This window comes from Didymosphaeria variabile, assembly GCF_027946475.1.
Source record: "Didymosphaeria variabile strain IMI 356815 chromosome Unknown scaffold_3, whole genome shotgun sequence".
NCBI lineage: Eukaryota > Fungi > Ascomycota > Dothideomycetes > Pleosporales > Didymosphaeriaceae > Didymosphaeria > Didymosphaeria variabile.
The window spans coordinates 2,435,195-2,461,741 of record NW_026611622.1 but is presented as its reverse complement, the minus strand read 5'-3'; the positions used below and the strand labels follow the sequence as shown (position 1 = coordinate 2,461,741).

The 26,547-nt window shown below is 53.4% G+C and overlaps 9 protein-coding genes across 9 annotated transcripts; 5 read left to right on the top strand and 4 right to left on the bottom strand.

Moving 5' to 3' along the window:
• Nucleotides 1-856: 856 nt before the first annotated feature.
• On the bottom strand, nt 857-1,694 carry N0V89_004161 (uncharacterized protein; the record flags this gene model as incomplete). The annotated part of the gene is made up of 2 exons (XM_056212951.1): nt 857-1,510; nt 1,563-1,694. The coding sequence occupies 2 exons, from the start codon at nt 1,692-1,694 to the stop codon at nt 857-859; spliced, it is 786 nt and encodes a 261-aa protein (XP_056073259.1).
• Nucleotides 1,695-3,565: 1,871 nt separating this feature from the next.
• On the top strand, nt 3,566-4,688 carry rpb3 (RNA polymerase II subunit 3; the record flags this gene model as incomplete). Its single annotated transcript, XM_056212950.1, has 3 exons — nt 3,566-3,616; nt 3,679-4,250; nt 4,310-4,688. 3 exons carry the CDS (start codon nt 3,566-3,568, stop codon nt 4,686-4,688), a joined length of 1,002 nt encoding a protein of 333 aa, XP_056073258.1.
• A 490-nt stretch (nt 4,689-5,178) lies between these two features.
• mge1 (GrpE, mitochondrial) lies at nt 5,179-5,907 on the bottom strand (the record flags this gene model as incomplete). The annotated part of the gene is made up of 2 exons (XM_056212949.1): nt 5,179-5,619; nt 5,677-5,907. The coding sequence occupies 2 exons, from the start codon at nt 5,905-5,907 to the stop codon at nt 5,179-5,181; spliced, it is 672 nt and encodes a 223-aa protein (XP_056073257.1).
• A 216-nt stretch (nt 5,908-6,123) lies between these two features.
• Nucleotides 6,124-8,442, top strand: N0V89_004158 (uncharacterized protein; the record flags this gene model as incomplete). Its single annotated transcript, XM_056212948.1, has 1 exon — nt 6,124-8,442. One exon carries the CDS (start codon nt 6,124-6,126, stop codon nt 8,440-8,442), a length of 2,319 nt encoding a protein of 772 aa, XP_056073256.1.
• A 1,185-nt stretch (nt 8,443-9,627) lies between these two features.
• Nucleotides 9,628-10,368, bottom strand: DIC1 (Mitochondrial dicarboxylate transporter; the record flags this gene model as incomplete). The annotated part of the gene is made up of 2 exons (XM_056212947.1): nt 9,628-10,267; nt 10,361-10,368. 2 exons carry the CDS (start codon nt 10,366-10,368, stop codon nt 9,628-9,630), a joined length of 648 nt encoding a protein of 215 aa, XP_056073255.1.
• Nucleotides 10,369-11,399: 1,031 nt separating this feature from the next.
• MSF1 (phenylalanyl-tRNA synthetase alpha subunit, mitochondrial) lies at nt 11,400-12,668 on the top strand (the record flags this gene model as incomplete). Its single annotated transcript, XM_056212946.1, has 1 exon — nt 11,400-12,668. The coding sequence occupies one exon, from the start codon at nt 11,400-11,402 to the stop codon at nt 12,666-12,668; it is 1,269 nt and encodes a 422-aa protein (XP_056073254.1).
• Nucleotides 12,669-18,086: 5,418 nt separating this feature from the next.
• N0V89_004155 (uncharacterized protein) lies at nt 18,087-19,900 on the top strand (the record flags this gene model as incomplete). Its single annotated transcript, XM_056212945.1, has 3 exons — nt 18,087-18,459; nt 18,512-19,383; nt 19,439-19,900. 3 exons carry the CDS (start codon nt 18,087-18,089, stop codon nt 19,898-19,900), a joined length of 1,707 nt encoding a protein of 568 aa, XP_056073253.1.
• Nucleotides 19,901-21,217: 1,317 nt separating this feature from the next.
• PRS4 (ribose phosphate diphosphokinase subunit prs4) lies at nt 21,218-22,726 on the top strand (the record flags this gene model as incomplete). The annotated part of the gene is made up of 5 exons (XM_056212944.1): nt 21,218-21,288; nt 21,514-21,605; nt 21,702-22,074; nt 22,248-22,602; nt 22,652-22,726. The coding sequence occupies 5 exons, from the start codon at nt 21,218-21,220 to the stop codon at nt 22,724-22,726; spliced, it is 966 nt and encodes a 321-aa protein (XP_056073252.1).
• Nucleotides 22,727-26,058: 3,332 nt separating this feature from the next.
• Nucleotides 26,059-26,339, bottom strand: N0V89_004153 (uncharacterized protein; the record flags this gene model as incomplete). Its single annotated transcript, XM_056212943.1, has 2 exons — nt 26,059-26,308; nt 26,335-26,339. 2 exons carry the CDS (start codon nt 26,337-26,339, stop codon nt 26,059-26,061), a joined length of 255 nt encoding a protein of 84 aa, XP_056073251.1.
• Between the last annotated feature and the right edge of the window lie 208 nt (nt 26,340-26,547).

Below are 26,547 nucleotides of genomic sequence, written 5' to 3'. Positions count from 1 at the left end.
GACGGCGGTGTCGCGATGGCCGGTGGTTGCTGCAACGTTAGTAGACTATCGAAAGTCGCTGTGCTGTGCGAACTTTTGCCAAACGCTAGATCCGTGGCCAAGCCTCGCTTGTGCGCGGCAATACATTCTGCCGTAGTGCCGATGCACGTGAAGCACTAGGGCCCAGGATACACTGAGCCTGTCGCTATCCGGCTCTACGAAGATGAAAATAAGACAATGTGTACTTTTGGAAAGACACCCTGGGTCTGACCAGATTCCAAGGGACGCTGTATGTTGATTCAAATTGCCGGACCTCGGCACGCTCAGCGTACACTCTCAGCAACGGCTGTACTAATGTGCAGTCTGAATGAGGCATTGAAGGGTATGTAGAGACATGTGCACCCTGAGGGAACCGCCTACGCTGTACCGGCCGTTACGGAGCTCCGAGCCTGTCGATCGACAACATCTGGAGCAGCGGAGACGATGCCCTCACGTGATCATAACACTTGTCCTTAACAAAGCCCTTAGCATATTGCGAGCAGCAAAGCGTATCGCACGAAACTTATCATTCAATATCAGGGATCTCGGGACGATGCCAAACACGTGAACCTGTTCACACAAGGAAGTGTTCAAAGGCGAGATTGCTTGTCACATGTGGTAAACCATGCTGAGTTCAACGTATTTAGCTGTGATATTACGAGAAGCCTGCGCGTACCCATATTCATCTACCCGAATGCCTCCCTGTAAGACGTGTAGAAAAGCCACTGAACCTGGGAATCACCCTGTATGAGAAACACCCTAGCAACGCCATCCGTGCCCAATTGCCACCGCGGTTTTTTCTTGGATATAATACAGAATCAGAAGAGAGATAAGTAAATCAGTGCATCAACTCCACAGGAGGTCTCGACGTCGAGACGAACTTCCCTTGGGCCTTCTGGATGGAGATCGGGCCTTCTATGCCCTCCATCGCATCTGGTGTCATGATCGTCGGACTCGCAGTCGTGTCTTCGACAGCAATGGCCGGAAGGTTCGGGCTGTCGCCATGGTCATCAGGATGGTAAATTATCGCGGAGCTGCCGGTCCTCCGTCTCTTAGCACTAGGGCTAAACTCATCGTCCGTTGGTGTAGGAAGCTCCCGGTGGTCCGCATGTAGCTTCGCCAAAGCCTCCGCCAGATCCTCCGCATGCACTATTTGATTGGGCGCATCCTCGTTGCGCATTTCCCAGCCCATAGGAGGCGATGGTGGTGGCGATATGAAGAACAGCTTGTCGGACTTCGGAAGGGGCAAATGTTGGTCGCTTGGGTTTAGCGGTGTGTTCAAGCCAAAGTACGCCCGTACACGGCAGCCCATAATCTGCTCGCCGTCCACCTTTTGCCGGATCGTGATTGCGGATTCAACATCGAAGAAAGAAACGACGACGCGCTTGAAGGATTTGAGAGGTGCCCAGGTGTGGATAGGTGCGTAGTTATTGATGGTTTGGCGTATTTGGACGAGGTTTGAAGGGTGGAAGATCTCGGGCTCAACAAGGTTCTGTGTAGTGGATTAGTTTGATGCTCAGACTGAGCGGAGCAACTGCACTCACTGTGATTATGAGTGTGTTCGAAGGCGGAGACGGTTGCACCAGTGGTGGCAGATCTGAAAGGTCCAGCGAAAGTGGCGATTTGGATCGTGAGGAAGTGCGCGACCGCTGCGGTGATGGTATGCTGGTAGCCATGTCCTTAGTAAAGTCGCAGTACTACGGAATGCTCAGTAGCAGTGTCGGAATATTGCTGGTTCTCTGGATTTTGCAGAGGAGTTCAGGTTGTTGTATGTCTTAAGTATGCAAGCCGCTGTCGCTCTTGCCGCAAGCGTCTGGCCATAGAGGCGGAGCAGCTCGCCAAGGGTGACGTTTGCCCCGCCGACCTCCTTGTCTCTTCCACCACATTCTCGGCCCTGCACTGCCCCCATTGTGATTTTCCAACAGAACCTACCGGGGCTCGGCGGACCGCGCGGCTGTCGTCAGTGAATCATGCTCGACCTGATGATTTCGCTGCGGCCACGAGAGAGCCTGTCTGGCTGACTGATGCCGCAAGCAGTCACGACCGCTTTGCCGAACTCAGCCTCGGAAAGGACAACTCCTCAGCAACGAACACACGTACTTCTACTTTGCGTACCTGCGCTACCCGAGAGGTCCGCTCGCTCAATTCAGTACGTAGACCACCAAGCGCCCAAGATCGGACAAGAAAGCGGTTTCGCGAAAGCATGTCCTAGTAATGCAAGGCTGATTCATCACCCCTCACCTCTCTTCTCTTGGACATTGCATTCCGCGACACTGAATAGGCGTTCTGTTGGGGATGTAGCAGACGGTCTAGGCGCCCATCATGTTGGCAGTCAACAGCTATAGGGCGGCGTATGGGTCTTCTACGGCACTCACACTGCGGACCAGAGTACAGCATAGTCGTGCACGAATCAAGGGAAGGAAAGTAGCGATCATCTGCACAGCACATCACGTCGCTAGTCACCCCACAACGATGGTCAAGATTATAACTTTCCTTATGGCATCTTTGCCCGTGCATCTTGATTTGAAGCCACCATTCAGTCTGCCTTGACAAACACGGCACGGTTCCTGTCCCGGCAAAATCTTTACCGATGCATGTACTACAATGCACATCTTCCGTGGCCCTTGTTGACGGTTTCAGAACCCACCAAAGACATCTCAGATTTCTTTTTAGGGTATGCACGGCGTAAGAAAAGCATCTGATTGCACCAGATTTACTCTAGTACCTGTTACGTTGGACTCTTTCTTACGATGTCTACTCATATCGATGGGCGGTTCGACACGATGACTTCTAGACACTTGGTAACCGTGTCATCTAGAGCACCGGAAAGATCCCTCGATATGTGAATCTTCTCATCATTCTTCGCTGCTGTCCGGACACCTGTTTACACGAAGACTTAGTCGAGAGACGACTAAACCAAATCGTCAAATCTTAGGCTGTCTGTCATCTGCTATACGAACGGCCCCGGGGGTGTCCATAGAGTGGCTTCGGAATACCTGTGGATGTGTACGGAAGCCCGGCGAAAAACGAATACAGAACAGCTTGGGATCACAACATTCTGATGATGGTGCAGTACTATGTACGCAAGCTATCCACTTTTCACTGCCGTATCATACTGCGCCTACAATCATACTGTGTTGGCAAATTTTCTCGCCGCTTAATGTATACCGGATATAGCCCTACTCATGTGCGAGGACTGTCTACGTGTTCGGTAAGTGACACACTCCCACATAGCCTCCCCCTTTCACATACCACTCACGTGAGGGTGGAGCGGTGGTGACAAGAAGTGTGGCGCTTGCTGTGGCTCAGTCCAGTACGCTAAGACCCAATCCGTACGCAACCTCGCCGCTCTCCACGTGCGCCCGTGCGCCCGTGCGCCTCAACATCAAAGAATCTCAGGTAAGAGCGTTCTACCTAAGCGCATCCACTCACCTTACGCACTCCGCCTCTCTTGTCTACCTCTCCCAGCGCCTCGACCCTCCGCCTGCTGCGCCAACAGAGACAACCCGCCCAGAGCCTCGCTCGACCAGTATCCGCACGCTTCAATATGGATATCGACGACTTTGGCCCAAAGGAGCCTACGTGCCGTATGCTGGAAGTGCGTCCTGTCTTCTTCTTTATCCCCGTGACGAGTATTGGCACGGCACTGACGCCTCTCAGGCAAATGACAAGCGCGCTTACTTCATCGTTCGCGACTGGAACCTCGAGACCGCAAACTCGCTGCGGCGCGTTATGCTCGCCGAGGTGCCCACACTCGCGATCGACACCGTAGAAGTTATCGACAATACCTCCGTGCTCGCCGACGAGTTCATAGCCCACCGGTTGGGTCTCACCCCGCTGATTGCAGAGGACGTAGATAAGTTGGTGGACTTCCGAGACTGTGACTGCGAGGACTCTCGATGTGACAACTGTTCGGTAACGCTGAGGCTGAAGGCGAAGTGCACGGGGAATGATGTCATGAAGGTCTATGCGCGGGACCTGGTCATTGAGAGTATGCCGCCGAGCGATAAGCTGGGACAGCCGGTGATCACGGACGCGGATGGGCTGGGAAGCTGTATCGTCAAGCTAAGGAAGGGGCAGGCAATTGATATGCGGTGTATAGCGAAGAAGGGCATCGCGAAGGAACATGCGAAGTGGGCACCGAGCGCGGCAATAGGGTTCGAGTACGACCCTGCCAACAAGCTACACCACCTGGATCTGTGGTATGAGGGCGATGACCCGAAGAAGGAGTGGTATGTTGGACTTCCCATACAAAGGATCTGGAGATGACATGCTGACTTGACGTGTATAGGCCTGCAGACGAAGTGCGTATCGACCTTGACGGCGGTCCCGAGAAGACAGACGAACCGTTCAACTACGATGCCGTCCCAGAGCGTTTCTTCTTTGATGTAGAAACTGTAGGCGGCCTCTCACCCGACGCCATCGTTAACAACGGTATCAAGGTGCTGCAGCAGAAGTTGGCTTCCGTAATCAAGGAGCTTACTGGCGTTGACGAAGCCAACGCCGGCCTCGACGGAGCGCAAAGTCCGGCCATGGACGGTGGTTTTGGTAACGATGGTTACGGCAATGATGGCGGTTATACGACGCCAGGATATGGCGGCGGCAATGCTTACGCTGGAGGTACTACTCCTTACGGCGCTACACCATATGGCGGAGCGCCTGGGTGGTAGATGCAGGTCAAGGGTTTATAGACGATGCGACGATGCAATTTCCTCTCAAGCGCATCCGTCATGACTTTCGTCTATCAGAAAGAGAGCTTTTGTACAACACAGCATGGGAAGGCGTTTATGTTTACGGCACCGGAAGCTCAATTCGTCGCATGGAAGTCGAAAAGAGCAAAACTACGTGAGCAAAAGTTCAAAGCCCAGATTGAGAGGCACATTTGCAATTGATACCATCTATATGCCATTGCAAGGCACCCCTATCCTTCCCTCTGGAATATTACAATGCTAATACAAGTGGCGATCCTTGCCACGATGCTTTTCCCAAAAATGTGCGGAGAGAGGAATATTTACACATGTCGAGAAGTAGCGCGTGAACAACGCAACGCAACGCCGTGCGTCCAACCATATGAGCCTTCCCAGATTTAAATACTCGTACAAATAGCGAACAATCAATGTCAGCTCTCTAGGATCCATCTACGATGTAGCGATGGTGAGTCTATGAGTTCTTGACAACGCCGACCTTGGCAGCCCTCAACACGCGGCCATTGAGGAGGAACCCCTTCTGCTGCGTGTGAAAGCAAACGCCATCCTCCTTATCCGGCATCGGCGTCTGGAACACCGCCTCGTGTAGATTGGGGTTGAACTTCTCATTCTGCTCGCTCGGATCAAACCTCTCCAAGCCGTGCTTCTTGAGCGTCGAGATCAGGATACTGTCCGTCATCTTGAGGCCGTCGTGTAATTGTACAAGATCGGAATTTGCGTCTGGGGAGGTCAACTTGGAGGGTTCGACGGTTGTGAGTGCCCGATCGAGGTTATCGACGGACTCGACGAGGTCGCGCGCGAATTTCTGGAGCGCAAAGTCTTTGGCGGATTGGATTTCGCGCTTCGTGCGCTCTTGAAGGTTGCGGTAGTCGGCGACAGAGCGGAGGTATTTATCCTATCGTCGTCCATCAGTATGTCGGGAGATTGGAGATTGCTGGGGGTGGAGATGTACCTTGAGATCAACAATCTCCTTATCCTTCTTCTCCAGCTGCTCCTTCATTTGCGCTGAGGGGTCTACTTTCGCTTCTGCAGCTTCGCCCTCCTTCTTTGCCTCTGCGGGCGCGGCATCAGAGTACCACCGTATGGCGGGCGCTGCTCGTGAGATGGGGGCAAAGGCGGGTTGTATGCGCCGGACGGGGTGGGCTGCCTGTCTTGAGGCGCGGAAGAGCGTTCTTTGGAGCATGTTGAGGAATGTGTGATATGCGGAGCAAGAAGGGCGAAGGCGCGATGGAAAGCTTAGATGATGTGGGTGTTGCGAGTGTTAGATGGGGAGCTCAGGAAAAGTTCTGAGATGGTTGGAACGTGCGGGCCGACAAGTGACAGGGTCCACCGGTCCTCGGCTTGCGTTCCGACATTTCATTGAGATGCATGCAAGCATTGATTCGATGGCTGGAGCGTTATGAGACCGACGATTCCACGCCAATTGCGCCTGAAAAAGACCGTCTGGCGCATTCCATCGACGAAGCCTTCGCCCAGGACCACCGCAGCACCGGAACAGACGGCGCTCCGCGCAGCATACTATCGCGGCGGCACTTCGCGCGCCGTCATCCTACAACCGCAGGACCTACCTAGCAATCACGCAACATGGAAAGGCCTATTTCGACAGGTTCTGGGAACTGTTGGACTGGGAGAGGCATACGGAAAGCAATTGCACCGCCTCGTCAAAAACACAGCGAGCTTGGGCAAGATCTGTTTGGTTGAACCGTACCTCACGACGAAGGAAGATGAAACGACGAACCCTCATATAGACTACACCTTTGTGAGTATGGATACTAAGTATGGACACCTCGACGTAGAAGGCAACTGCGGGAATATGCTTAGTGCCGTCGGCCCATACGCATACAATGCACGGCTGCTCCCCTCCGATGTCTACGCGATAAAAGATGGTGATGTTACCATCACCATACGAAACACGAATACAATGCAGCTGGTCCAGTGCACCTTTGCTGTCATTGGAGGTCAAGCTGCTGTGACGGGCAGCTATGTTGTCGATGGTGTTAATGGGAAAGGATCTAAGATCAGTCTGGCTTTCCAGGATCCTCTTCGCAGTACCACTGGCAAAACCTTTCCTACAGGAAATCGTGTCGACGTTATTGAAGGATTTAAAGTCACCTGCGTGGACGGCGCAGTGCCAGTCGTATTCGTCCGCGCAGACACCATCGGTGTACCAGGCACCATCTTGCCGCACGAGCTTAAAGCGCAAGGAGACAAATTGGATCTCTTCGAGAACATTCGTAGGGCTGCTGCGGTAGACATGGGCATTGCACACTCCAAGCAGGCGGTTCCACGCACCATCCCAAAGATTGCCATCGTATCGCAGAGCTCCCAGCATGACACCGTGTCGGGTGCGACTTTGAAACCCTCGCAAATGGACATCATAGTTCGCTTTATCTCTGATAACGAACCACATTCGGCTATACCGTTGACAGGAGCTCTCACAACCGCAGTGGCGGCGCGAATGCCGGGCACTATTGTTGAGCAGCTGCTTGCGCCTGAAGAGGTCATGCCTGGTACTGTCACCATTGCACATCCAAGCGGAAGAGCTCATGTCAAACTCGACTATAATACCGAAACGAAACCGCCGAAGTGGGTGGCGAGTGTGTCCACAACCGCGCAACGGCTTTTCGAGGGCAAGGCGTTCTGGACCAAATCATCCCAAGACGCAAAAGAAGACACGGTGCCGGAGTCTGATATCACGCGGCACGCCCGCGGCCTGGCATTCGTCAGTGATTCCCGCTCATCTGAGTCACCAGCAAGCCTGATCGAACGCTTCTACAAGGGAGGACTCAACACGACCACCGAATTCTCTTCCACCCTGACCGGCCAATCAAAGGACCCCCCGCAACCACCATCGCCATCCATAAAACCAGATCTTCAACTGATCACCCCCTCCCCGACACGCGACACAACCCACCTGCTCCGTGAACTCTCCACCCTCCGTACCTCCCTCAGCCACTTCACCACCCTCTACCCCTCCCCTTCCTCACTCGGCATCAAATCCTCCACGCGCACGCCCTCAACCATCTCCCACCACCTCTCCGCCATCGCTTCACACATCAGTATCCTGACTTCATCCCTCAAACATATACCCCGGCCTCCGCGCACGGTCACCCCAGACCGCCAAAAAGGTGAGCAGTGGCGTCACTGGGCGAAGACATTTAGTCAGTGGGATGAGATAAAGTCATTGCGAGAAGCGGAAAAGAAAATTGACCGGAGGCAGAGGAAGAAGGGGAGGTGGGAGAGGTGGAGGGATAGCGAGTTGAACGCGTTGACTAGGCGGGCGAGGCCGGTCGTCATGGGGAAATGGAGGAGGAAGTTGCTGCAAGAGAGGGATATAGGAGGTAAAGACTGGGAGAAAACGAAGGATAAGAGCTGGGAGAAGGCGCTTGAGGGTCTTGGTGGGCAGAGGGACGGAGGCGCTGGGACGAGAAGAAAGAACTGGACTGACGTGAAGGGCGGTAAAACCGTCTCAGCCACAGACCAAGACGGTGGTGTGCCCCAAGCAGACGGCCTGATCTCTCCCAAGCGCGACGACGCCTCCAAATCGCTACAAACATCCAACATCATTCTCCGTGAATCTAAGACTTTGGATGCAACCCAAGAATCAACCCCTAAGACGACGAAAGACACTTCTGCTACCGAGCCCGAACCTGCGCACATCCCTGCGCAGCACCCACAGATACTTAAATGGCCCTCCTTCAGGGACAGGCCAAGTTGAAGGAGAGCAAACAATTAAAGACTTACAACAGTGTAACAGTATCGTATGAATTACATGTGAACCAAAGGATATGTACAATATGTAGTCTACACAAGTATAATGGGACAACTCACAAGAGACAGTTGAGTGCGATGACACGACCATCTTGTAGAGCGATCGCTTGAGAGCTTTCGCTCTTACGGTCGGCGACTCCATCCAGAGGTACACCTGTGACTCCTTGTGGAAAACCCCGTTACGGTGGTAGGTCGATTAAAGCTTGGGTCTATTTCAAATTTCGGGTCTGTATGACGCCCTTGGTCCTACCTAGCTGTTTCCCAATAGTAGCAGAGACGGACACGATACTTACCTTTGACGGCACAGTAAGGCGAAATTATCCACATCGTATGGGAATGTTGTTACGACCTGCCGTTCATCTTTACTGGTGTTTGGTGGGGAATATTTGCTTTCGATAGTGTGGATTTGTTACACGTGTCGTTCGTTACTCAGGTGCGGATGGCATATTTCTGGCATCTCAGCACCGTTATCGTGTTCATGATTCAGGCTATGACGGAACGAGTTGAACAAGTTGTGGTACGCGTCATGTTGCAGAGCATGGTTAAGTTTCTCAACTCTTGTAGGTACGCATTTATCCTTGCGATTTCAAAGTACACTGTCCTTGAGGCTCCTTTCCACCTACGTACTGTGCAAGATTGTTCCCTGTTATCTAGAGTTACGAGAATGGGTAGGGCGTTTGCAATTCAATTCATGCTAAGGTAGAGATGTGTATCAAGGCATTTTTGATGTTCGTTCTAGGTATTTGTTGGTATAAAAATACTCGCAGTCTACCACATCATGATACGCAATTCTATCTCCTTTATTGCAGGCTCCACGTCTTTCTCAACGGACTAATATCAAATGCGATCTGTGCTTTATTCGTTGTTTCGATCCCATACAAGCCTCTCTGTCGCATGATGAGACGAGCGGGCACAAACACCATGACTTGGAACCACTTTTTGGCATTTGAAGAATGTAAATGATTTCTAAACACTAGCTTGGGCCCCTGCCAGTGCGTCTAGTCTTCTCTATATGACAATGTACACGCCGACATGCAATAGGTATCACAATAACAGTAGAGCTGACCTGGAAAAAGCGGCACTATGCAAACCGCTTGTATGTACTCCATCTTCCATCCTCACATCTATTGACTCAATCTAATCCCTTAAGCTGCCGATAAACCTTCTTGTGCTGCTCTAAAAACACAAAGGTGAGAATGGTATGCGGGCCCATGCGGATGAAGCTAGGCACCCAGCCCTTGAACATCCAGCGCAAACCCTCGGTACGCGTAGTATCTGTTACGATCTTCATGATGCTTTTGTGCTCCGTTGACCCCATGACTTTGGTCTTGATAACGTCGACAGGCGAACATATCGTCGTCGCGACGAAACCCGCAAGGAAACTCGCGCTAAAGTGCGTCGTGAGATTGTCCTGTAACGGCGTCTTCTCTAGTAGCATGCGCTTGAACACATCGTAAGAGGCCAGCTGTCCGACCGTCATCAGCACAGCGCGCGAAGAGTTGGGCCACACGCCGCGCCAGAGCCTGCCTACGCCTTCTTCCCGCGCGGTGCGTATGAGTCCGTCGAAAACGTGCTTGTATTTACGACGCTGCTCGGGAGGCAGCGCGGCGTCGTGCTGCATACGGACGTTGAGGATGTCGCCTGGGTTTCCGGCGATGCCGCCTAGGAAGCCGGAGACGGACGCCATAGCTACGAGGGTGAGGAAGGAGGGCTTGGTCTCGGCGGTCGTGAAGCGGTCTTTGAGGGCTTCGTAGACGCCGAAGCGTGTCATGCTGTAGGTCAACTGGCGGAGTTGCGCGGCTGATAGCTATGCGACTGTTAGCTGAGGGCAGGATATACGAAGGCGGACGCATACTCCTCGATACAAGCCCATGATGCCGTCTGTCTTTGCGACATGGCCGAACATTTGCAGCATGTTCAGCCGCGGGCCTTGGGTTCCTTGCATCTGTAATCTGACCTGCAGCAGCGTGAGCGCATAATCAGGATGCTAGTATACACGCAGATCTACCTTCACTGCCGAATTGTCAGTTGCGGTTCTACACCGAATGAGAAATCGAAGCTCACCTAAATCTAGCGGATGCGTGAAACACGCCGAAAAGCAACTCGCACTCCCTCCAAACCAAAACGGATAGTGAATCGGCTTCTTCTTCACATCCTGACTCTTCCGCACTTCCTCCGCGCTCACCTGCTTCTCAAGAGCCGGCATAATTCCCTTGCCCTTTTCGTTCTACACTGAAGCTGCATGTAGCCTGCCAATTCGCTTTGCGCGCTGCCAAAGGCTTCTAATAGAGGCGCGGGGGGTTATGGCGGGAATAGGAACCTTGGATGGTAGCTTACGAGACGGTGGGACGTCATTGGAAAATCGGAGCTTGAGATCGGCTCAGATTTTGGCCCCGAAAGCTTGGCGTCGCGTGCGTTTCTGGAGACGCGTCGGGAAGGAGACGCCATTGTACGATAGCCCTGGATATCCATCAAACATGCGGATACCACCATTGTCCACGGCGTTATGCCGTCAATTGGGAGCAAGAGCTAGGATAGGGGCAGTGAGGTCACATTGGTCGCCGTGGGTGCGGTCGTGTCAAGTGAGATGTAATTCTTCAGGTAAGGACATGCATGTCATGTGACTTTTCCTTCCTCGATTACATCCCCAAGAGCAATACCTTGCAGTATCGATTGTCGGTATTCTTTCTTCCAGATTTGATGATGTTCCTATGCAAACCTCTACCTGAGCATAGACTTTTCCCTGTCCTCACGTCAATATCTACTGAAGTCCAATCTCTACCTTGTTCTTTCAGCCTACTGCTATCTGCACGTTTCCGTATTTCTATTGTTTATTAAGTATGTCCAGGCACTTCTCAGAAGGAAATCACCGTCGAAGGAAAAACCTACTCAACCGACTCATGGATGAACACTCCCTCGACAATCCTCTCCGCCATTCCCCGCCGCCTCCACACCCAACCCGACCATCCCCTGACCATCACCCGCCAACTCATCGAATCCCGCTTTCCAGGCTACAAAACACACAACTCACTCTTCCCCATCGTCACTACCCACCAGAACTTTGATTCTTTGGGCTTTCCCCCGGACCATGTAGGCCGCTCTAGGACAGACACGTATTACCTGAATGAGAAGACGGTGCTCCGGACACACACCTCCGCGCACCAGGCCGATACCTTTCGGAAAGATGAAGCAGATGGATTCCTGATCAGCGCGGACGTGTACAGGAGGGATGCTATCGATCGTAGTCACTACCCTGTGTTCCACCAGATGGAGGGCGCGCGGACGTGGGATCGGCGGCTCGCCGAGAAGCAGGGCAAGACGCTCGCCCAAGTCATCTGGGAGAACGTGGAGAAAATCCCTAAACACACCGTCGAAGTCTCTGACCCGAATCTTACCATCCATCCTGAACGCAACCCGCTGCAGGACGGCCACTCCGCCGACGAAACAGAGGCCATAGCCGCGCATCTCAAACGCTCCCTCGAGGACGTCGTCGTCGCAATATTCAATGCAGCGAGGTCCGCCTCCACAGATGCAGGCTCTGCAGAAGAGCCCCTGAAGGTCCGCTGGGTGGAAGCCTACTTCCCTTTCACCTCGCCGTCCTGGGAGCTCGAGGTCTTCTGGCAGGGCGACTGGCTCGAGGTGCTTGGGTCCGGCATCGTGCAGCAGTCCATCCTAAACAACGCGGGCGTCTCGCACCGTGTGGGCTGGGCGTTTGGCCTCGGTCTCGAGCGCATCGCCATGTTGCTGTACGGCATCCCAGACATCCGCCTGTTCTGGAGCCAGGACACCCGCTTCCTGTCGCAATTCAAGGCGGCCGAGCCGCCCCAGCGGTTCGTCCCCTTCAGCAAGTACCCCGCCTGCTTCAAGGACGTGTCCTTCTGGCTGCGCACGTCGAGCAGCGCTGGCGGCGGCGCCGCCCCAAGCGCATCCACATCTACATCTGGATTCCACGAAAACGACGTCATGGAGATCGCGCGCGAGGTCTGCGGCGACGTCGTCGAGGACGTCCGCCTGACGGATGAATTCGTGCATCCCAAAACCGGGCGCCGTAGCGTGTGCTACCGCGTCAACTACCGCCACCTGGAGCGCACGCTCACCAACGAGGAGGCCAACGAGCTGCATGAGCGCTTCCGTGGGGAGCTCGTCGACAAACTGGGCGTGGAGCTGCGGTAAAAGACTTACCCATCTCAAACCTAAAAGCACGCGAAGACGAAATGATTTTCCAAATCCAGACGCACCTTTTCGTTTCGCACCGACTCCTGCGCCATCTAGTGTGCATGGTTTCGCTACACGCCGCCATGTCCGGTAGGTGCGAAGGTTGCGAAGCGGAGCTCGTACTCCTTCTGGATGGTGGGGTCACCGAAAAGGGCGGTACCGAGCGAAGACGTTCTTCTAGAGTTGTAGACCACTGTATGTATCATACGTTTGTACTATAAATGTACCAGTTGCACGGTTAGAAAACCCAAATCTACTTGTACACATGTAGTATACACCCCGGTCGTGCTCCCCAACATAGTCTCAAAAGGACGCCACCAGGGTAGCAGTGAGACGAGCATGGCTATCTGACCGCGGCTTATCAAGGCGTGAAGAGAGGGACTACTGCACCCCTTACCTTAGTTGCGTTTAGAGAGCCATACCGCGTTTTTTTTCCAAGGGTTGACAACCTCGTGTTCGCCTCTCGCCCAGTGCCAGCACCCAGTGCAAGCGCACCCCGCATTCCCAACTACACCACCGGGAAAATTAACTCAGCTCCATTAAGCATCTGTGGTGTCGACCGGATTTTTGGTCGCCGTTATTACCCAGATCACCATATTACACCCAGCCTATCCTCTCCGTGCATCTTTGCGGGGAATCCTCGCTGCAGAAAGCATACCTCATGTAACATATATGCGTAGGTCGACCAGACATGCGTTTGGTTTCCACCTACCCGGGATGGCTGGTCAATAGTCGGCAGACTTGCGTTGCTGCAGGGCCACGCCGTCTCCACATTCCAGTCCATATCAGGTTCGTAAGGTATGTAGATTCAGGCTCGGCCGTTGCAGATGGTGCTACTGCACTGCGCTGCGCTGCAATGTAGGAAGGTCATGTGCGGCCGGCATGTACAAGAGCCGCAGCATAGCAGATGCAGTAGAAACCGCGATGCGGTTTGCGACACGGACGACGCTGCGCCGGAGAATTGTTTAGGCTGCGTGGTACAACCAGCGGGATTGCGACATGTATCCACTCTCGCCTCCCGCGGCCGGGTTGAGGTTTTCGAGGCTAGACGCAGACGAGCATTGCAGATGCGTATGAGCGGTGAGTGAGGTGTGGTAGGCTTTTAGCCGTACTGTGTCCAGTTGTGGTAGGGACGCGGATATGCCGGGACGAAGGTGGTGGCTGGAGATGCCATTCTTGAATCAGACTCAAATGCTTTTGGTGTGCAAAGCTTGGTTGGACTATCCTCGGGCGGACAGTGTTGGAAGTCGCTGTACGTCTACACGAGCTTATCGATAGCAGTAATGCACTGCGCTGCCGATTCGTAGGCTCTGGCCTTTAAGGGTCCACGGCTGATCTGTTAAATCGGACGCATAAGGTCGTCAAGGGGAGGGGATCATGGTCCCAAACTGGTAACGAATCAAAAGCGCGAGGTTGAAGAGAAATGCGACGGCGTTGTATGTACGACAACAAGGGAAGTAAGAAAAATGAGAAGAAGGGGATTTCTCGGGGTCACCGAGGGTCCAAACAAGGTGCTGACGGTCGATGCTGTGTAAGGCGGCACGGGTCGCCGCCTGCTCACCGATCAAGGTTCGGCTGATGAGAGAGACTGCGACTTCGTGCAGCGGCTGTCATGAGCGTGCCTTAAACATGTTACAGCGATTGACTTGAAGAGAGCAATGGATAGATTTGCTGGAAAGAAAGGTGTTCGGGATCAGGGACTCTGCTGCAACATGTGTTCAGGCTGAGGAAGGGCACACTTCTGAAGACAGTGACGAGTTATAGCACAGCGCACTATGTGTAGCGGTGGAAACCACCATGATCCGTCCAGTAACAGAGAAAACATTGTTGCAACGAACGTAGGGCAGATATCGCCTCATGCTGCAGCACTCATCTACCATTTTCCAAGACGCGTAGACAAGTGGCGTTACAACGCAGATCTGTACATTCACGTTAGCAGCATGAATGCAGCCGCAGTTACAGACGGTGTTGATCGTGTCAATCTATGCATCCTTCCTATACCATGACGGTGGCAAGACTTCAGTCGCGTGCATTGAGACAGTGACGGCAGATGGCGTGAGAGCGAAAATCTTGCCCATCGCCACGAGCCGTATGAAGCGACCAATGTCTGACCCATCAAACTTGAAGTGACTGATGAAGGTAGCTTGATAGTAGCAGGAAGCTTCAAGTAACGTGACCATCACAGGTTTCTGCTGCCAAGGACCAGGCGTCGTCTCGTTTCGTGTTTCGCAAGGTGGGGGAGAATATGACAGACAGGGTCGGCCTGGTCGAGTAGTTAAGATGAATGACGGATGCTTAACAGCGATATTATACTCGACATTCAGTTTGACTTTCAGGATCTTTAACCGTTCTAGTCCGCCCGACCAGATGTTTCCGTCCGCAAATGGGCGCTGACATTGTATGAGTGAAAGTGAAGGAGCTCGCTTAGATGTGACCAAATGCGCTCTATGAATTCAACAAGCGGGTGCACTGATGCTATGTGACAAATATGGTTTTTCTTCTTTGCGATCACGGCCGTGAAGGAATCCTCTATTGCAACGCATTGTTCGTGCCAGTAGCCTGCTGCATTCATCACTTTCTTTGATGGACAGTAATTGGGTGCGGATGCATGCAGGAGCAGATTGAGTACGTGACATGTCAAGCAATCCCACAGCTGGATATGTAGTCCTTAATGGAAGGGCTGGGAATGATCGGGGAGAGTATCCGAAGCTCATCGTACCCTGGCTCGGACAGGCCCAAACGCCAAGGTGAGGATCCGGGTGGCTTTCGCAGCACCCTCGCCGGGACGGTTCGCGAGGAGCGTTCCTGAAAATCATGATGCATTATGGCGAAGACGGCATGAAGCGAATCTCCGAAAGGAATGCATGTGAGCAGAGACTGACTCGAAAGCTGCGAGCGACGCCGAATCTGTTCCTAGCCAGCAGATCTGGTGGAGGAGAAAAGAATTGTTAGTGGGCATGTGTTTCTAAATGCACCGCTGGAGCGCTCGTCACATCCTTTACCCGTACGTGAGACCGATGAAAAACGTACGTTTTTTTGTGGGGTATGTTCCGTATCAGTGCCAGCCACGAAGGATCCCTGCCGCAGATGCACAGTGTGATGTATGCATGCAACGCTCAACGGAGACTGAGATTGCTTTTCACACGTCAATATTATATCGACGCTTCGAAATTGAGATGGTGGACGACGACCATGTGAGAAGTGATGATAAGAGCATCGGTATGCCGGCAACAAGTTCATTGAAGCATGTAGAATGCCGATCGTGCGTGATTAACCTTGCGGCGTGAATCAGTTACCAGTAGTCTGTGCACGAGCCCAGAACCGCAGCTGTGTTTATCGAAAGCTTGTCATATCGCAGGCTTGGCGTGCGATGGATGTTGAACTTGCATCGTCACCGGGCTGGCTGCCGACAATCCGAGCAAAAGAACTGGGGGTATTGGGATGTACGACGTATCTCAAGTGAGCAGAGACCAAAACGCCAGAGACAAGTTTCGGTGGAGAGCGGGCAGCGGGTTATCAATGGCATCTTCTGGTCGGTCCGGGGTAGCAAGGGCCACAAGCTCGCTTGGAAGGAAATGTGCTCTGACCATGGCGTCCCCAAAATAAATGGTCAGCCACATGGTGAGACGTTCTGTTCGCACGGTGGCAGTCTGCACGTGGTGCTGAACGAAAGGGCGCTCCCCAGAGCGCAACGGGAGGGTCGATCGGCGGACCGTTGGCCACGGCAAACAAGTGCAGTGTGATGGAGATAACGTTAGCTGCATGGGCAACCAAGGCTGCAGGTCTCTCACGTAAAGGATGGCACCAAATGGAGCAAGGCGATGAAGCGGAGTCGGGGCACGCCCAGACGGGTCGAGGTGAACCAGCGGACGAGGAGTGAAGCTTGGCGAGTCTTGTTCGATGCCATGCCGTGACAGCGAAGCCGGGCGGCGGCGGGTCCAGTGTCTTTTTTAAATTGGAAAGGTGGCGCCGTGGTTCGCGCGTGTGACAAAGGTTGCTGGAGATTGAGGCTGCTCAGCGGCACTAGACGCTTCGGGCGCTAGGTGCCGTTTCTGTAGGTTTGCGAAGGCTCGAACCCCGGTCTTAATGTGTGGCATCGTGGTCATAAGAAGTGGTCGACGGGCAGGCGCAGAGCAACGGTCGAGGCGAGGAGATTGCGATGGTGCCTCAGGTGTGTGCAAGCGAGGGCACGGCGAGGAGCAGGGCGCCACGGCCGACGGCACTATTGCGACACAGGTAGACGACGAGACTAGACACTACTGTGTATTGCGCCAAAGGTACCACGGCAGCGGGTGACGATGCATGCCACGAGCAGGACTAGAAACAGCAGTCTTGTCCCCTAGAAACTTCTGCTGTTTGGCCGCCACCGGGCCCCTGCGAGTCCGTCCCGTCCCCAGGCGAGGCGGCGCTGATTGGGCAGGGCCCCGAGGCTCGCGTGGGCGACATGGACCAGCCTCCCGCCGGGCTGCCAGCCTGCCACGGGCGCAACACGTCCAGCAGCCGCCTGTCCGCCGCCCGTGAGAGGATGCGAACGCCGGCACCAGCGTCGTGAGCGTCTGGATGCGCCGTTGAGCGGCTCGACGCCTGCGACGTCTGCCTGAACCCGAGCCTGAACCTTCATCTCGTCAGCCACGATGCCGCCCTCCCCGTGCGAGCGGCCTCTGCACCCTTTGCGGGTTCGCGCCGCCGCCCATGGTCGCGCTGCCCATGGCCCTACTGTCTATCTCCAGCGCCCCTCAGACCTGCCAGCGCCGGTCAGAGGGCAGGTTTGCGTCCGCCCGTCATGTGCACCTCGTCGCACTGGGGCTGCTCCGCAGATGCAGCCTCTGGACGGCCGTCCCCAGCGCGCGCGCCCGTTGCCTCGCCGGCTGCCCGTCTCCATACCAGGTCCAATTATAGACAGGGCATGCTGCAACCACGGTGCATCGCGGCACTCTGCTCCCTGCGGTGCCTGCAGGTTCCCCACGAATCGCCAGACGTGGGCAGTCAGGCCCGTGTTTCACCCCAAGCGCGTCAATCTTTGGACACGGCCCCGAGAGCCTAGGCGACGCTCGCTCGCCATTGGTACCTCTGCCCACCAGGGAGCTCCTCGCTCGTGCAGGTAGCAATCGTAGTTTGAGCGAGCCACACTGAACCCAAAGCCCTGCCTATTTACACGACCCCACTGCAGGGTCTCTTATGTTTGACATGCCCGCCTCCGAGTCTCACCTACCTTGCTCCTAAGAACTGGCCCACGGCCACTTCAAACATCCGCCATGACACACATTGCCAATTGCATGCGACCTGCTGCCGGTCCATCCTCGCCCGTTTATATAACCATGGAAACCTCCTTCCTGTCGCCCGTAAGTGCCCTCCAGAATCACTGCTTCCTTGCCAATGAATTACCATCTGCCTCGTCGCTCAAAGTCACTGAGGAACCTTCAGGCCGACCCCAACTCGGCGGACTCTGCTCCTCTGCTGGAAAAGAGCCCGTCCCTTGTTAGCCCACAATCACAGAGCAGCACCTCGTCCAGATATCAGCTCTGGCCCTCCAAAAGCCCAGCCGTCCAGTCACGGCCCATCTTTGCATCTGACAAGCTTTCTGCTTTGTCCGTTGCCCGCTCTTCTTCGTCGCTCAGCGACACCGTTGTATCCCAAGAAACTGTCCCCTTTTGGCAGCGAAGCGGTTCTCTAGCTAGAAGACGAAAGGTCAGCGTGCCCGAGCTGGGCAGTACTATGACAACCGTCCAGGAAATGCCTATAGACTCGCGTAAGGACGACCCTGCCAGTTGCCGCTTGCCTTCTGTGTTGACACGAAACAGCCACCATCCCGGGACGACCACCCCTACGCAAGGCATCAACAGAGGTCTTCGGCCATGAAAGATCCAGCAGCGCTCCAGGTACAAACTGGCGAGCTGGCCCGTTCGGCGATGCCCTGATGTCTTGCGTCACGGGACCTTCCCCAGCACTGGAAGAGCAGCCATCCTTCGCTCTTTCCACACCGGAACAGCCTAACCGCTTGGACGCACCCGCCACTTACGGAAAGCCACTGTCACCCATCCTCAGTCCAGGCATCACCTCGAAGCCGGCTTTGAAGGTAGATACAGATGTTATCCAGGAGGATGTGGAATTTCCTCCGCAGGTTCCTCCCAAGTCACCAGCAACAGAACGCAAGGGTTCACCCAGCCCCCTCAAGCTCAACACGAAGTCGAGTCGATCGCAACTCACAACCCCTGCTACAGCCACTTCCGCCGGCATGACCCCCATGAGTGCCCTCGAGAACCGACGATCACCCAACGTGAACGGCCCACTGCCTACGCCTCTATCAGCAATCTCGAACCCATTCAGTGCTGCTTCTCCATCCAGCGCCTTGGACCATCGAGCATCACCCAAGATCGAAAGGCGCGACCCCATCGCCGCGCACAGCTCGCACAACAGGAACCTATCCGAGTCGTCGGTAATGGACCGTGGTCGACCTGTCCGAAGAGCTAGTAAGAGGTCACGAAGCCGTACGACCTCAGAGGCAAACGACGAGCCTGCACCCGATAACTGGCAACTGCCCAAGGGTATGCGAGTCGCCGACGCTTCACGTCGCATGCACGATGCGGAGAAGGAGACTTTGTACAAGCAGGCATCCGCACAAGCCGAGAAGTTCGAAGTCATGAACAAGCGTGACGTTGCTTCCATGTCCAGGGTACGCGCTCATCTGTCTGAACACATCGATATGCATTGCTAACCCTGTTTCATAGGAGCTGAGAGCTCTTGATGAGCGTTGTGATTACCTGCGCAAGACCTACAAGTCTTTGCGTGCAGGTCGCCAAAAATTACACAGTCGCATGATCTCCTATCTCAAGAGAGGAAACACGGTCATCTTCTCGCGCGAGTCGTTGCTCAAGCAGGAGGAGGCACTGGCTGAGCTAGATGTTTCCATCGATGAGTTCATTCTCAAGCTAGAGCAAGCAGAGAATCGACGATTGCGGCTTCGTCAAAAGCTTCTGGAGCACGTGGCTGCAGCCCTAGTCCTAAACCCGGCTGCACTACACGACAGCTCTGAAACGACGCCACCGAGGAGTCCGGTCAAAGTGGAAAGTCCCTTGCGCAACGAGCGCAAAGAGGTCGAGTCGATCAAAATCTACGCGGACGGTCATGTCCTCAATCTTTTCTCCGATATCGAGCATGCCATCGGCAAAATGTGCGAACAAGCTTACTGAGCCTGAGACGCTTTACGACCTGAATATCCGCGCGTTCCCAAAATCTCAACGAACACGAATCTCACGGCATTACTTCACGCCTCTAATCCTTGACGGCTAGTCATATTTACCAGCATTAATTTCTTCCTTTCTTTTCGCATAGTGGTATGTCGTCACGGCCGACTTATATTCTCTTCTCCCATGTATCTATCACGGTCGCACCTCATTCCGCGTTTGAAGCCTTTACATTCTTTGTCGTTTCCTTACTCAACCCACGGTTTACCCTGCGCTAAGCGTTGTTTGCTTTTGTATTATTGCACCGGATACCCGCGAGCAGCATTCACTTCGAAACATTTCACTACATGCGTCTGCTCAGGAGTCAGAGGGGCTTACGGGATTTTTCTTTGGCGAAGACAGGAGTACAACTTGGCCATGGCGCCGTTTCAGAAGCTTCCACTTTGCAGCCTGGCGAGGTAGGTAGCATGCAGTTTTAGCGTATCAGAAATTCAAAGATGTCCGGACCCGCAGGGATCTGTGAGTTTACTGCAAACGAACGTGCTTCAAGCTTGTTATTATTCCGATGAAGTGCACATCACTCTGCGGGGTTCGCTCTGTGAGCACATTGCCCGACATCATTATGCTGCACTGTCCGAGGATGACTTGCAGTTGAGACGTCGCAAGACACCGTCAATAGATTGGTGACTTTCAGTCCTACGACGGCCTCGGAGGTTGTCGCGGCCCAAGTCTACGGCCTGACAGAAGGCGTCCATTGTGGCGATGGAGCGGCACGTCTGGAAACGACGATGGCGGCACAATAGCAGAAGAGGGAATAGGCGCGACTAGAAGGCTGGCGATGGCGCTAGTATCCGTCTCGAGTGTTTCGTGGGAGTGTTCCCGGCGCGTTCGCCGACAGGCATCCTGGCAGGGCGCACTCCTTCACAACGGCACGGGCAAGTGAGATCATCATTGCGGGATTCCAAGCTTCAAATCATTTACAAAGCAGTGAAGGATGCGGCAGTGATCCCTCTGGCGGCTCAAAATCCAGTACGGACAAGACGTGCTCTAAGGGGGCACTGCACCTTATCAAGGAGAGCGCCGAAGCGGCACGTATACGATAGCCCAGCTGTGGTGCAAGGGACGTTGTTTCACAGCACGCTCTCCTGCCGTGTGGCGTTCACTGTGGCTGGTGCCGTGCGCTAGGAACAAGTATCCGCCGAGCTCCGATTGCGATTGCGGGGACGCCTACCTCCGCCAAATTTTTGGGTCCGACGATACTTTCAGCTTTCACCATGTGAACAACGAACAACGCAGTCAATACACCACACTTCGCACACAACCATGGCCACCAATAGCATCAAATTGCTGACCGGCAATAGCCATCCTCAGCTTGCAAATCTTGTGGCCAGCAGGTACGTAGGCCCGCTGCTGCACCTCAAACACTCCTCCGCAGCGGATGCTTCAACCAGTCAACGCGCTCGAATAATGCCGCATATCCCCCACCGTGGTAGCTTTGATTGCACGCCGGACTCTGTCGAATCACCGCTTCAGCTCGAACTATCCTTGTTTACCCCGCTGGCCACAGAGACTGAGCAGGGATTGTTGCACCTTCGATATGACTGCTGACGAGTTCGCAGACTTGGAATTGAGCTCACCAAGATTTTGGTACTCCAATATTCGAACCAGGAGACGTCTGTGACCATCGGCGAATCCGTGAGAGACGAAGATGGTATGTGTGCAGCCGCACCTTCCCCAAGTTTCATTAGCAATACTCCGACTCCATATCAGAACGTTGGCCGAGACGGGCGCTAATTGGATCGCCCAGTCTTCATCATACAATCGACGCCTCCGGGTGATATCAACGATGCTCTGATGGAGCTCCTCATCATGATCAATGCATGCAAGACGGCCTCTGCACGCCGCATCACCGCCGTGCTACCCAACTTTCCATATGCGCGACAGGATAAGAAGGACAAGTCGCGAGCGCCCATCACGGCGAAGCTCATGGCGAATATGTTGCAAACGGCCGGCTGTAACCATGTCATCACGATGGATCTGCACGCTAGTCAGATCCAAGGCTTCTTCAACGTTCCGGTGGACAATCTATATGCGGAGCCTAGTACTCTCAGGTGGATCAAGGACAATCTGAACGTCAAGGAGTGTATCATCGTCAGTCCGGATGCTGGCGGTGCGAAAAGGTACGGCTCTTTTCCTGCACGCTACGGTCGCTTTCTCGCTTTCAGCCCCAATTTCAAGATCATGCGGAAAGCCGCGATCTTCGCCACTGCATAGCCTGGTGTTTGCCAAGCCAAGCAAGGGCTGCTAGCGTTTCAGAGGTACCAAAGTCTGATGCGTGCTAACGTATAGACAGGGCAACATCGATAGCAGACGGCCTTGATCTTCCATTTGCTCTAATCCACAAGGAACGTGCGCGACCGAACGAAGTCTCCAAGATGGTCCTTGTCGGAGACGTTAGCGATCGTACTGCGATTATTGTCGACGATATGGCCGACACCTGCGGAACGCTGGCGAAAGCCGCGGACGTTGTCATCCAGCATGGTGCTAAGGATGTCATTGCTATCGTCACGCACGGTATTCTTAGCGGAAACGCTATTAACGCGCTCAACGGAAGCAAGTTAAAGAAGATCGTCGTTACCAATACGGTTCCCCACGAGGAGAAGAAGGAGCTCTGCGATCGCATTGAGACGATCGATATTAGTCCAACTGTAAGTAGCACCGGTCGATTTACCTCGGACCATCGCTGACATCTGATAGCTTGCGGAAGCGTGCAGGCGTACGCACAACGGCGAGAGTGTATCTTTCCTGTTCAAGCACGCACCCGTTGATTGAGGCTAATGCGGATCATCCCAGGTTCGGACCACGCTTTAGTTTTGCGCAGTATTGGGATTGCATATTGGAGTTTTTGAATTGCTTGGTGTTACCCAACTCCATTTTTACTTGGTGTTTCTACGAATGTCCTCATTTCTGTGGACTATAACTGTGGCTGTATCACGACGGCCCCTTGGCTTTGGACGTCTTCATCTGCTCGTCTGCAGGCGAGCCTCGAACAAGCACATCAGACGACGCCTGACCTATCAGAAATTTTTAAACAGAGAATGGCTATTCTCGGCAGCTGAGAAACCGTACCTTCAACAGGAGGGGAATGTCCGAAGTACGAATCCTCAATGCAGCTACTCGCAGCGATCAATGCAGAATCGCACCTTACTCAAGACACCCCGGTCAACCCGTATTCCAAACTGCTGTAGGCGTTTTGCGATCTGTAGTAGCCATTCCTGACCTGTCAAAGTCTAAACAACGTTTGAAACGACTCATGGCGCGCATGAAGTGCGCTATCGTTGCGGGTGGGGTTCGCTTGTTCTAGTACGAGCTGGTTGGAACTTTATACCAACACCTGGAAGAGCCTCCCGCCAGGTGCTGACAATGGTGTCGTAGTCTTACATTTTGTTTACCCGGTGTGTAATACGTGCGGTTTTATTATCTTATTTCACATGATCGAGGCCCGCTTTTGCTTTTTTAAGACGTACCCACGTCCACATGTAGCCATCACCACGCGAAAAAGTATTCCAAGGTCGATCTCTTGCTTTTTTGCCTTTCTACCTTCCTATCGGAGGTTATGTCGCGCCACTCAGACACAGTGGATCCCTCATACGGTGCTTCCCGCACTGTCCGGTGAAACTCCACTCCACTCGCTGCACGTACCCTTGTCGTCAGTGTTGCGTATTACGTGAAGACGAAAGAAAGTTCGCGCTTTGTCGCGCGCACGTGGACGGGCCGATGTGTGGAGTGGAGAGGGCCAAACCTCGGGAGAGTATGGGCCAAGTGCGCGGCCCGAACGGGATGAAACAAGGTTTGCTGGGAATTACGCATTGTGATGGGAAAGTTTCCCACGTGTGGCAGTGGGAAGACCCTGTTATGTTTTGCAGATGTCGTACACAGTAGTGCTTCGGGAGGAAGAATGGAGGCGGAGAATACTTCGGACTGCGCTCCGGTGTGCTTCATCATGTTCTTTCAGAGAACGGACGGCGTCGAAGTCGCACCGCGAGCTTCGCGGAGGATCCTCCGGTATGTTGTGCGTCTACTGCCTTATTATCTTCGGGGCACCTAAGGTACTTTAGTCACGTGTAAGTAGAAAATTGGAATGGATGGTGAGCAAATGAGGCATAGTTCTTCGGCGCTTGACCACTTTTTGATTCCACGCGTAACTCAAAAACCTCGGGTGCCCCGAAGGTAGAGTGCCGAAAATGACAGCTCCACTTGCAACGACGACACTGGCTATTGTTGCTTCACGTGAATCATACAGGGGACAATGTGGAACTCCTTACTGTGTACACCCTTTCAGATCGTCCCGGTATTTCCCGTTCTTTTACATAGTATAACATCCTTGGGACGTATAGTCATTATCAACGTTTCGGGGTGGAGCGGGCCAAGAGAGTCCGCCACCTCATCGCCACCTCGAAGTATTACGGGGCTCGAGGGTGGGCTTGGGTTTTACACAACGGGATGTGCCGTGGACAGTCTCGCTTGCTTCGGTACTCAAGCAAATGCATCGTATGGTGCGTCTCAGTGGGTCGGGCGCGTGCGTCGCTGTTGTTACGTGTGGCCATGCCAGGTAGGACCGAAGGAGCTGGAGATTACGTGGAGACTGTCCCGGAACGACGATCAGGTTTTAAACCACACTACGCAGAAATTATCCTTGGACAGGGGAAGTATATCGAGTTGTAGCTAGCATAGGGGTAACAATGAATAGCCAATTATACGTCGATAGTAATACTGCGAATTACATAGCAAACTCAATACCTGAAGATCCTCGAATGATTTGCCCCCGTCAAAGGCCCCCTATCTATATGCGCCTGGGCTTGGAATTTCGAGGGACTATGGTGTTGAGAGAGAGAGAGAATTTGTGAGGTAGATAATTGTTGCATCGCTGTGTGTGCCAAATAGCTAGACATCGCTTCACATAAGACCATGGAATAATGATATCTGAAATTCGTAATGGTGGACAGCAATGTCTCAACGAAACTACGGCAATTTGCGGTGCGTATTTGTATCATTTTCATGCCCGTTATGCCGCCCGCCATGCACTGTATGCATTCATGATTAGAGTGTTGGACAGGCAATCAGCTTGACACACATCAGATGATGGGTTCAAGTGAAACATAGACAAAGTATTAACTAGCAAGCGATCAGGCCTATATAAAGGGCCTGGTCGCCCTTTGAGTAGAATCAACGAAGCAGATTCAACGTAGAGAGGGCTCATGCGAGTTACCCTAAATTCGTCAGACGTTGTTCTAAACAGCAGTTCAACAGACTGAGCAGAGGCAGAAGGTTGAAGATGGAGCTCACACAGTTACTGTGCGCTCAGCATATTACTCAACCATGAAGGACGAAATCAGCGATCGACTCATTCTAGAACCAATACCTGGTCGGAAAAAAGTCTCGAGTCGAGCTCTTGCATTCAAACATTAGAAGATTGCAATCAAACCCCAGCTCCAACAAGCCACCCTTCTAATTGCCTCGCCCTCTTCGCCGCATTCTCAAGCCCAACCCACCCTCCTCGACCGCATCAGCAAATGCAAACAGCTTTCTCCCCACCGACCTCACTCGAACACTGACTTCCTTTTGCTCCTCAATCCAAGCCCACTACACTTTCTCTACTTTACTAGTTTAGTACCCATGAGCTTTGATAGCAGGTATAGTATTGGCGTACGCCGTTCCAGTCCCCAAAATCATACGATTTAGCGATATGAGCCCTAATTGGCCTTTTTCTCGAGATCGATGCGCCATTCGAGATGAAGCGTTCTCGGGAAGGGAGTGGTTTCGAGGAGTTGGTGATTGAGGATTGCGTTTGGAGTGGCGTCTGGGGAAGCTATGCGACCTGGTCACCATGCTTTGAGCTGCTGATGGGCTGAGAAAGAATGTGACTAGAAACATTGTCATAGAATTCACCTCAATCTTCCTCTCCGTAAATACGCACCCGGCAAAGAAGTCCAACCCCTATACATGGTGAACTGACTACTCTTCACCTTGCATAACCGCTCCAGCTTGCGGACCAGGGGCGCCCACCGACCCTGCTGACCGACGGCAACCCTTCCTACTGACGTTTTCGCCGCATTGGCCATCTCATGAGCATGATCCTGTGATACTGCAATCGGCTATCCAATTTATGCGTCTTTCCCCGCTTTGATACTCGCAAGCGTGGCCTCGTAGTGCTTATCGGTTCTGGTGCTCGTGAGTTTGAGGTCGGTTTCTCGATCGTTGGCGAGATCGTCAGGGGAGCCATATGTTCTTATGGTATGCTTCTGGAGGTTGAATCTCGTGATCGCGGCGTCTGCGGCTGACACGGAGGAGTTTAGGAGCGCGTTTAATTCGAAGCGGGAGTGGCCGGCAGGGGTAAGGAAATTGGGAAGTGAACTACACGTATTCACAGTCGTGTGCACGCCATATCCATCTCTGGTGTATTTCATGTTTTCGCACGGCCTTGGTATATATCCATGAATTCGTAATCCCATATATGTCCCGTTGATGTTCCGCATCAAACATGTCGCTCTGGAGGACCGTAGTGTAGGAATAATTGTAGAGTTTTCCTCCAGAGCAGTTGGCACTTGCTCTTAAGTGTCAACGCTATATTGATAATACATTTGATCGGAACC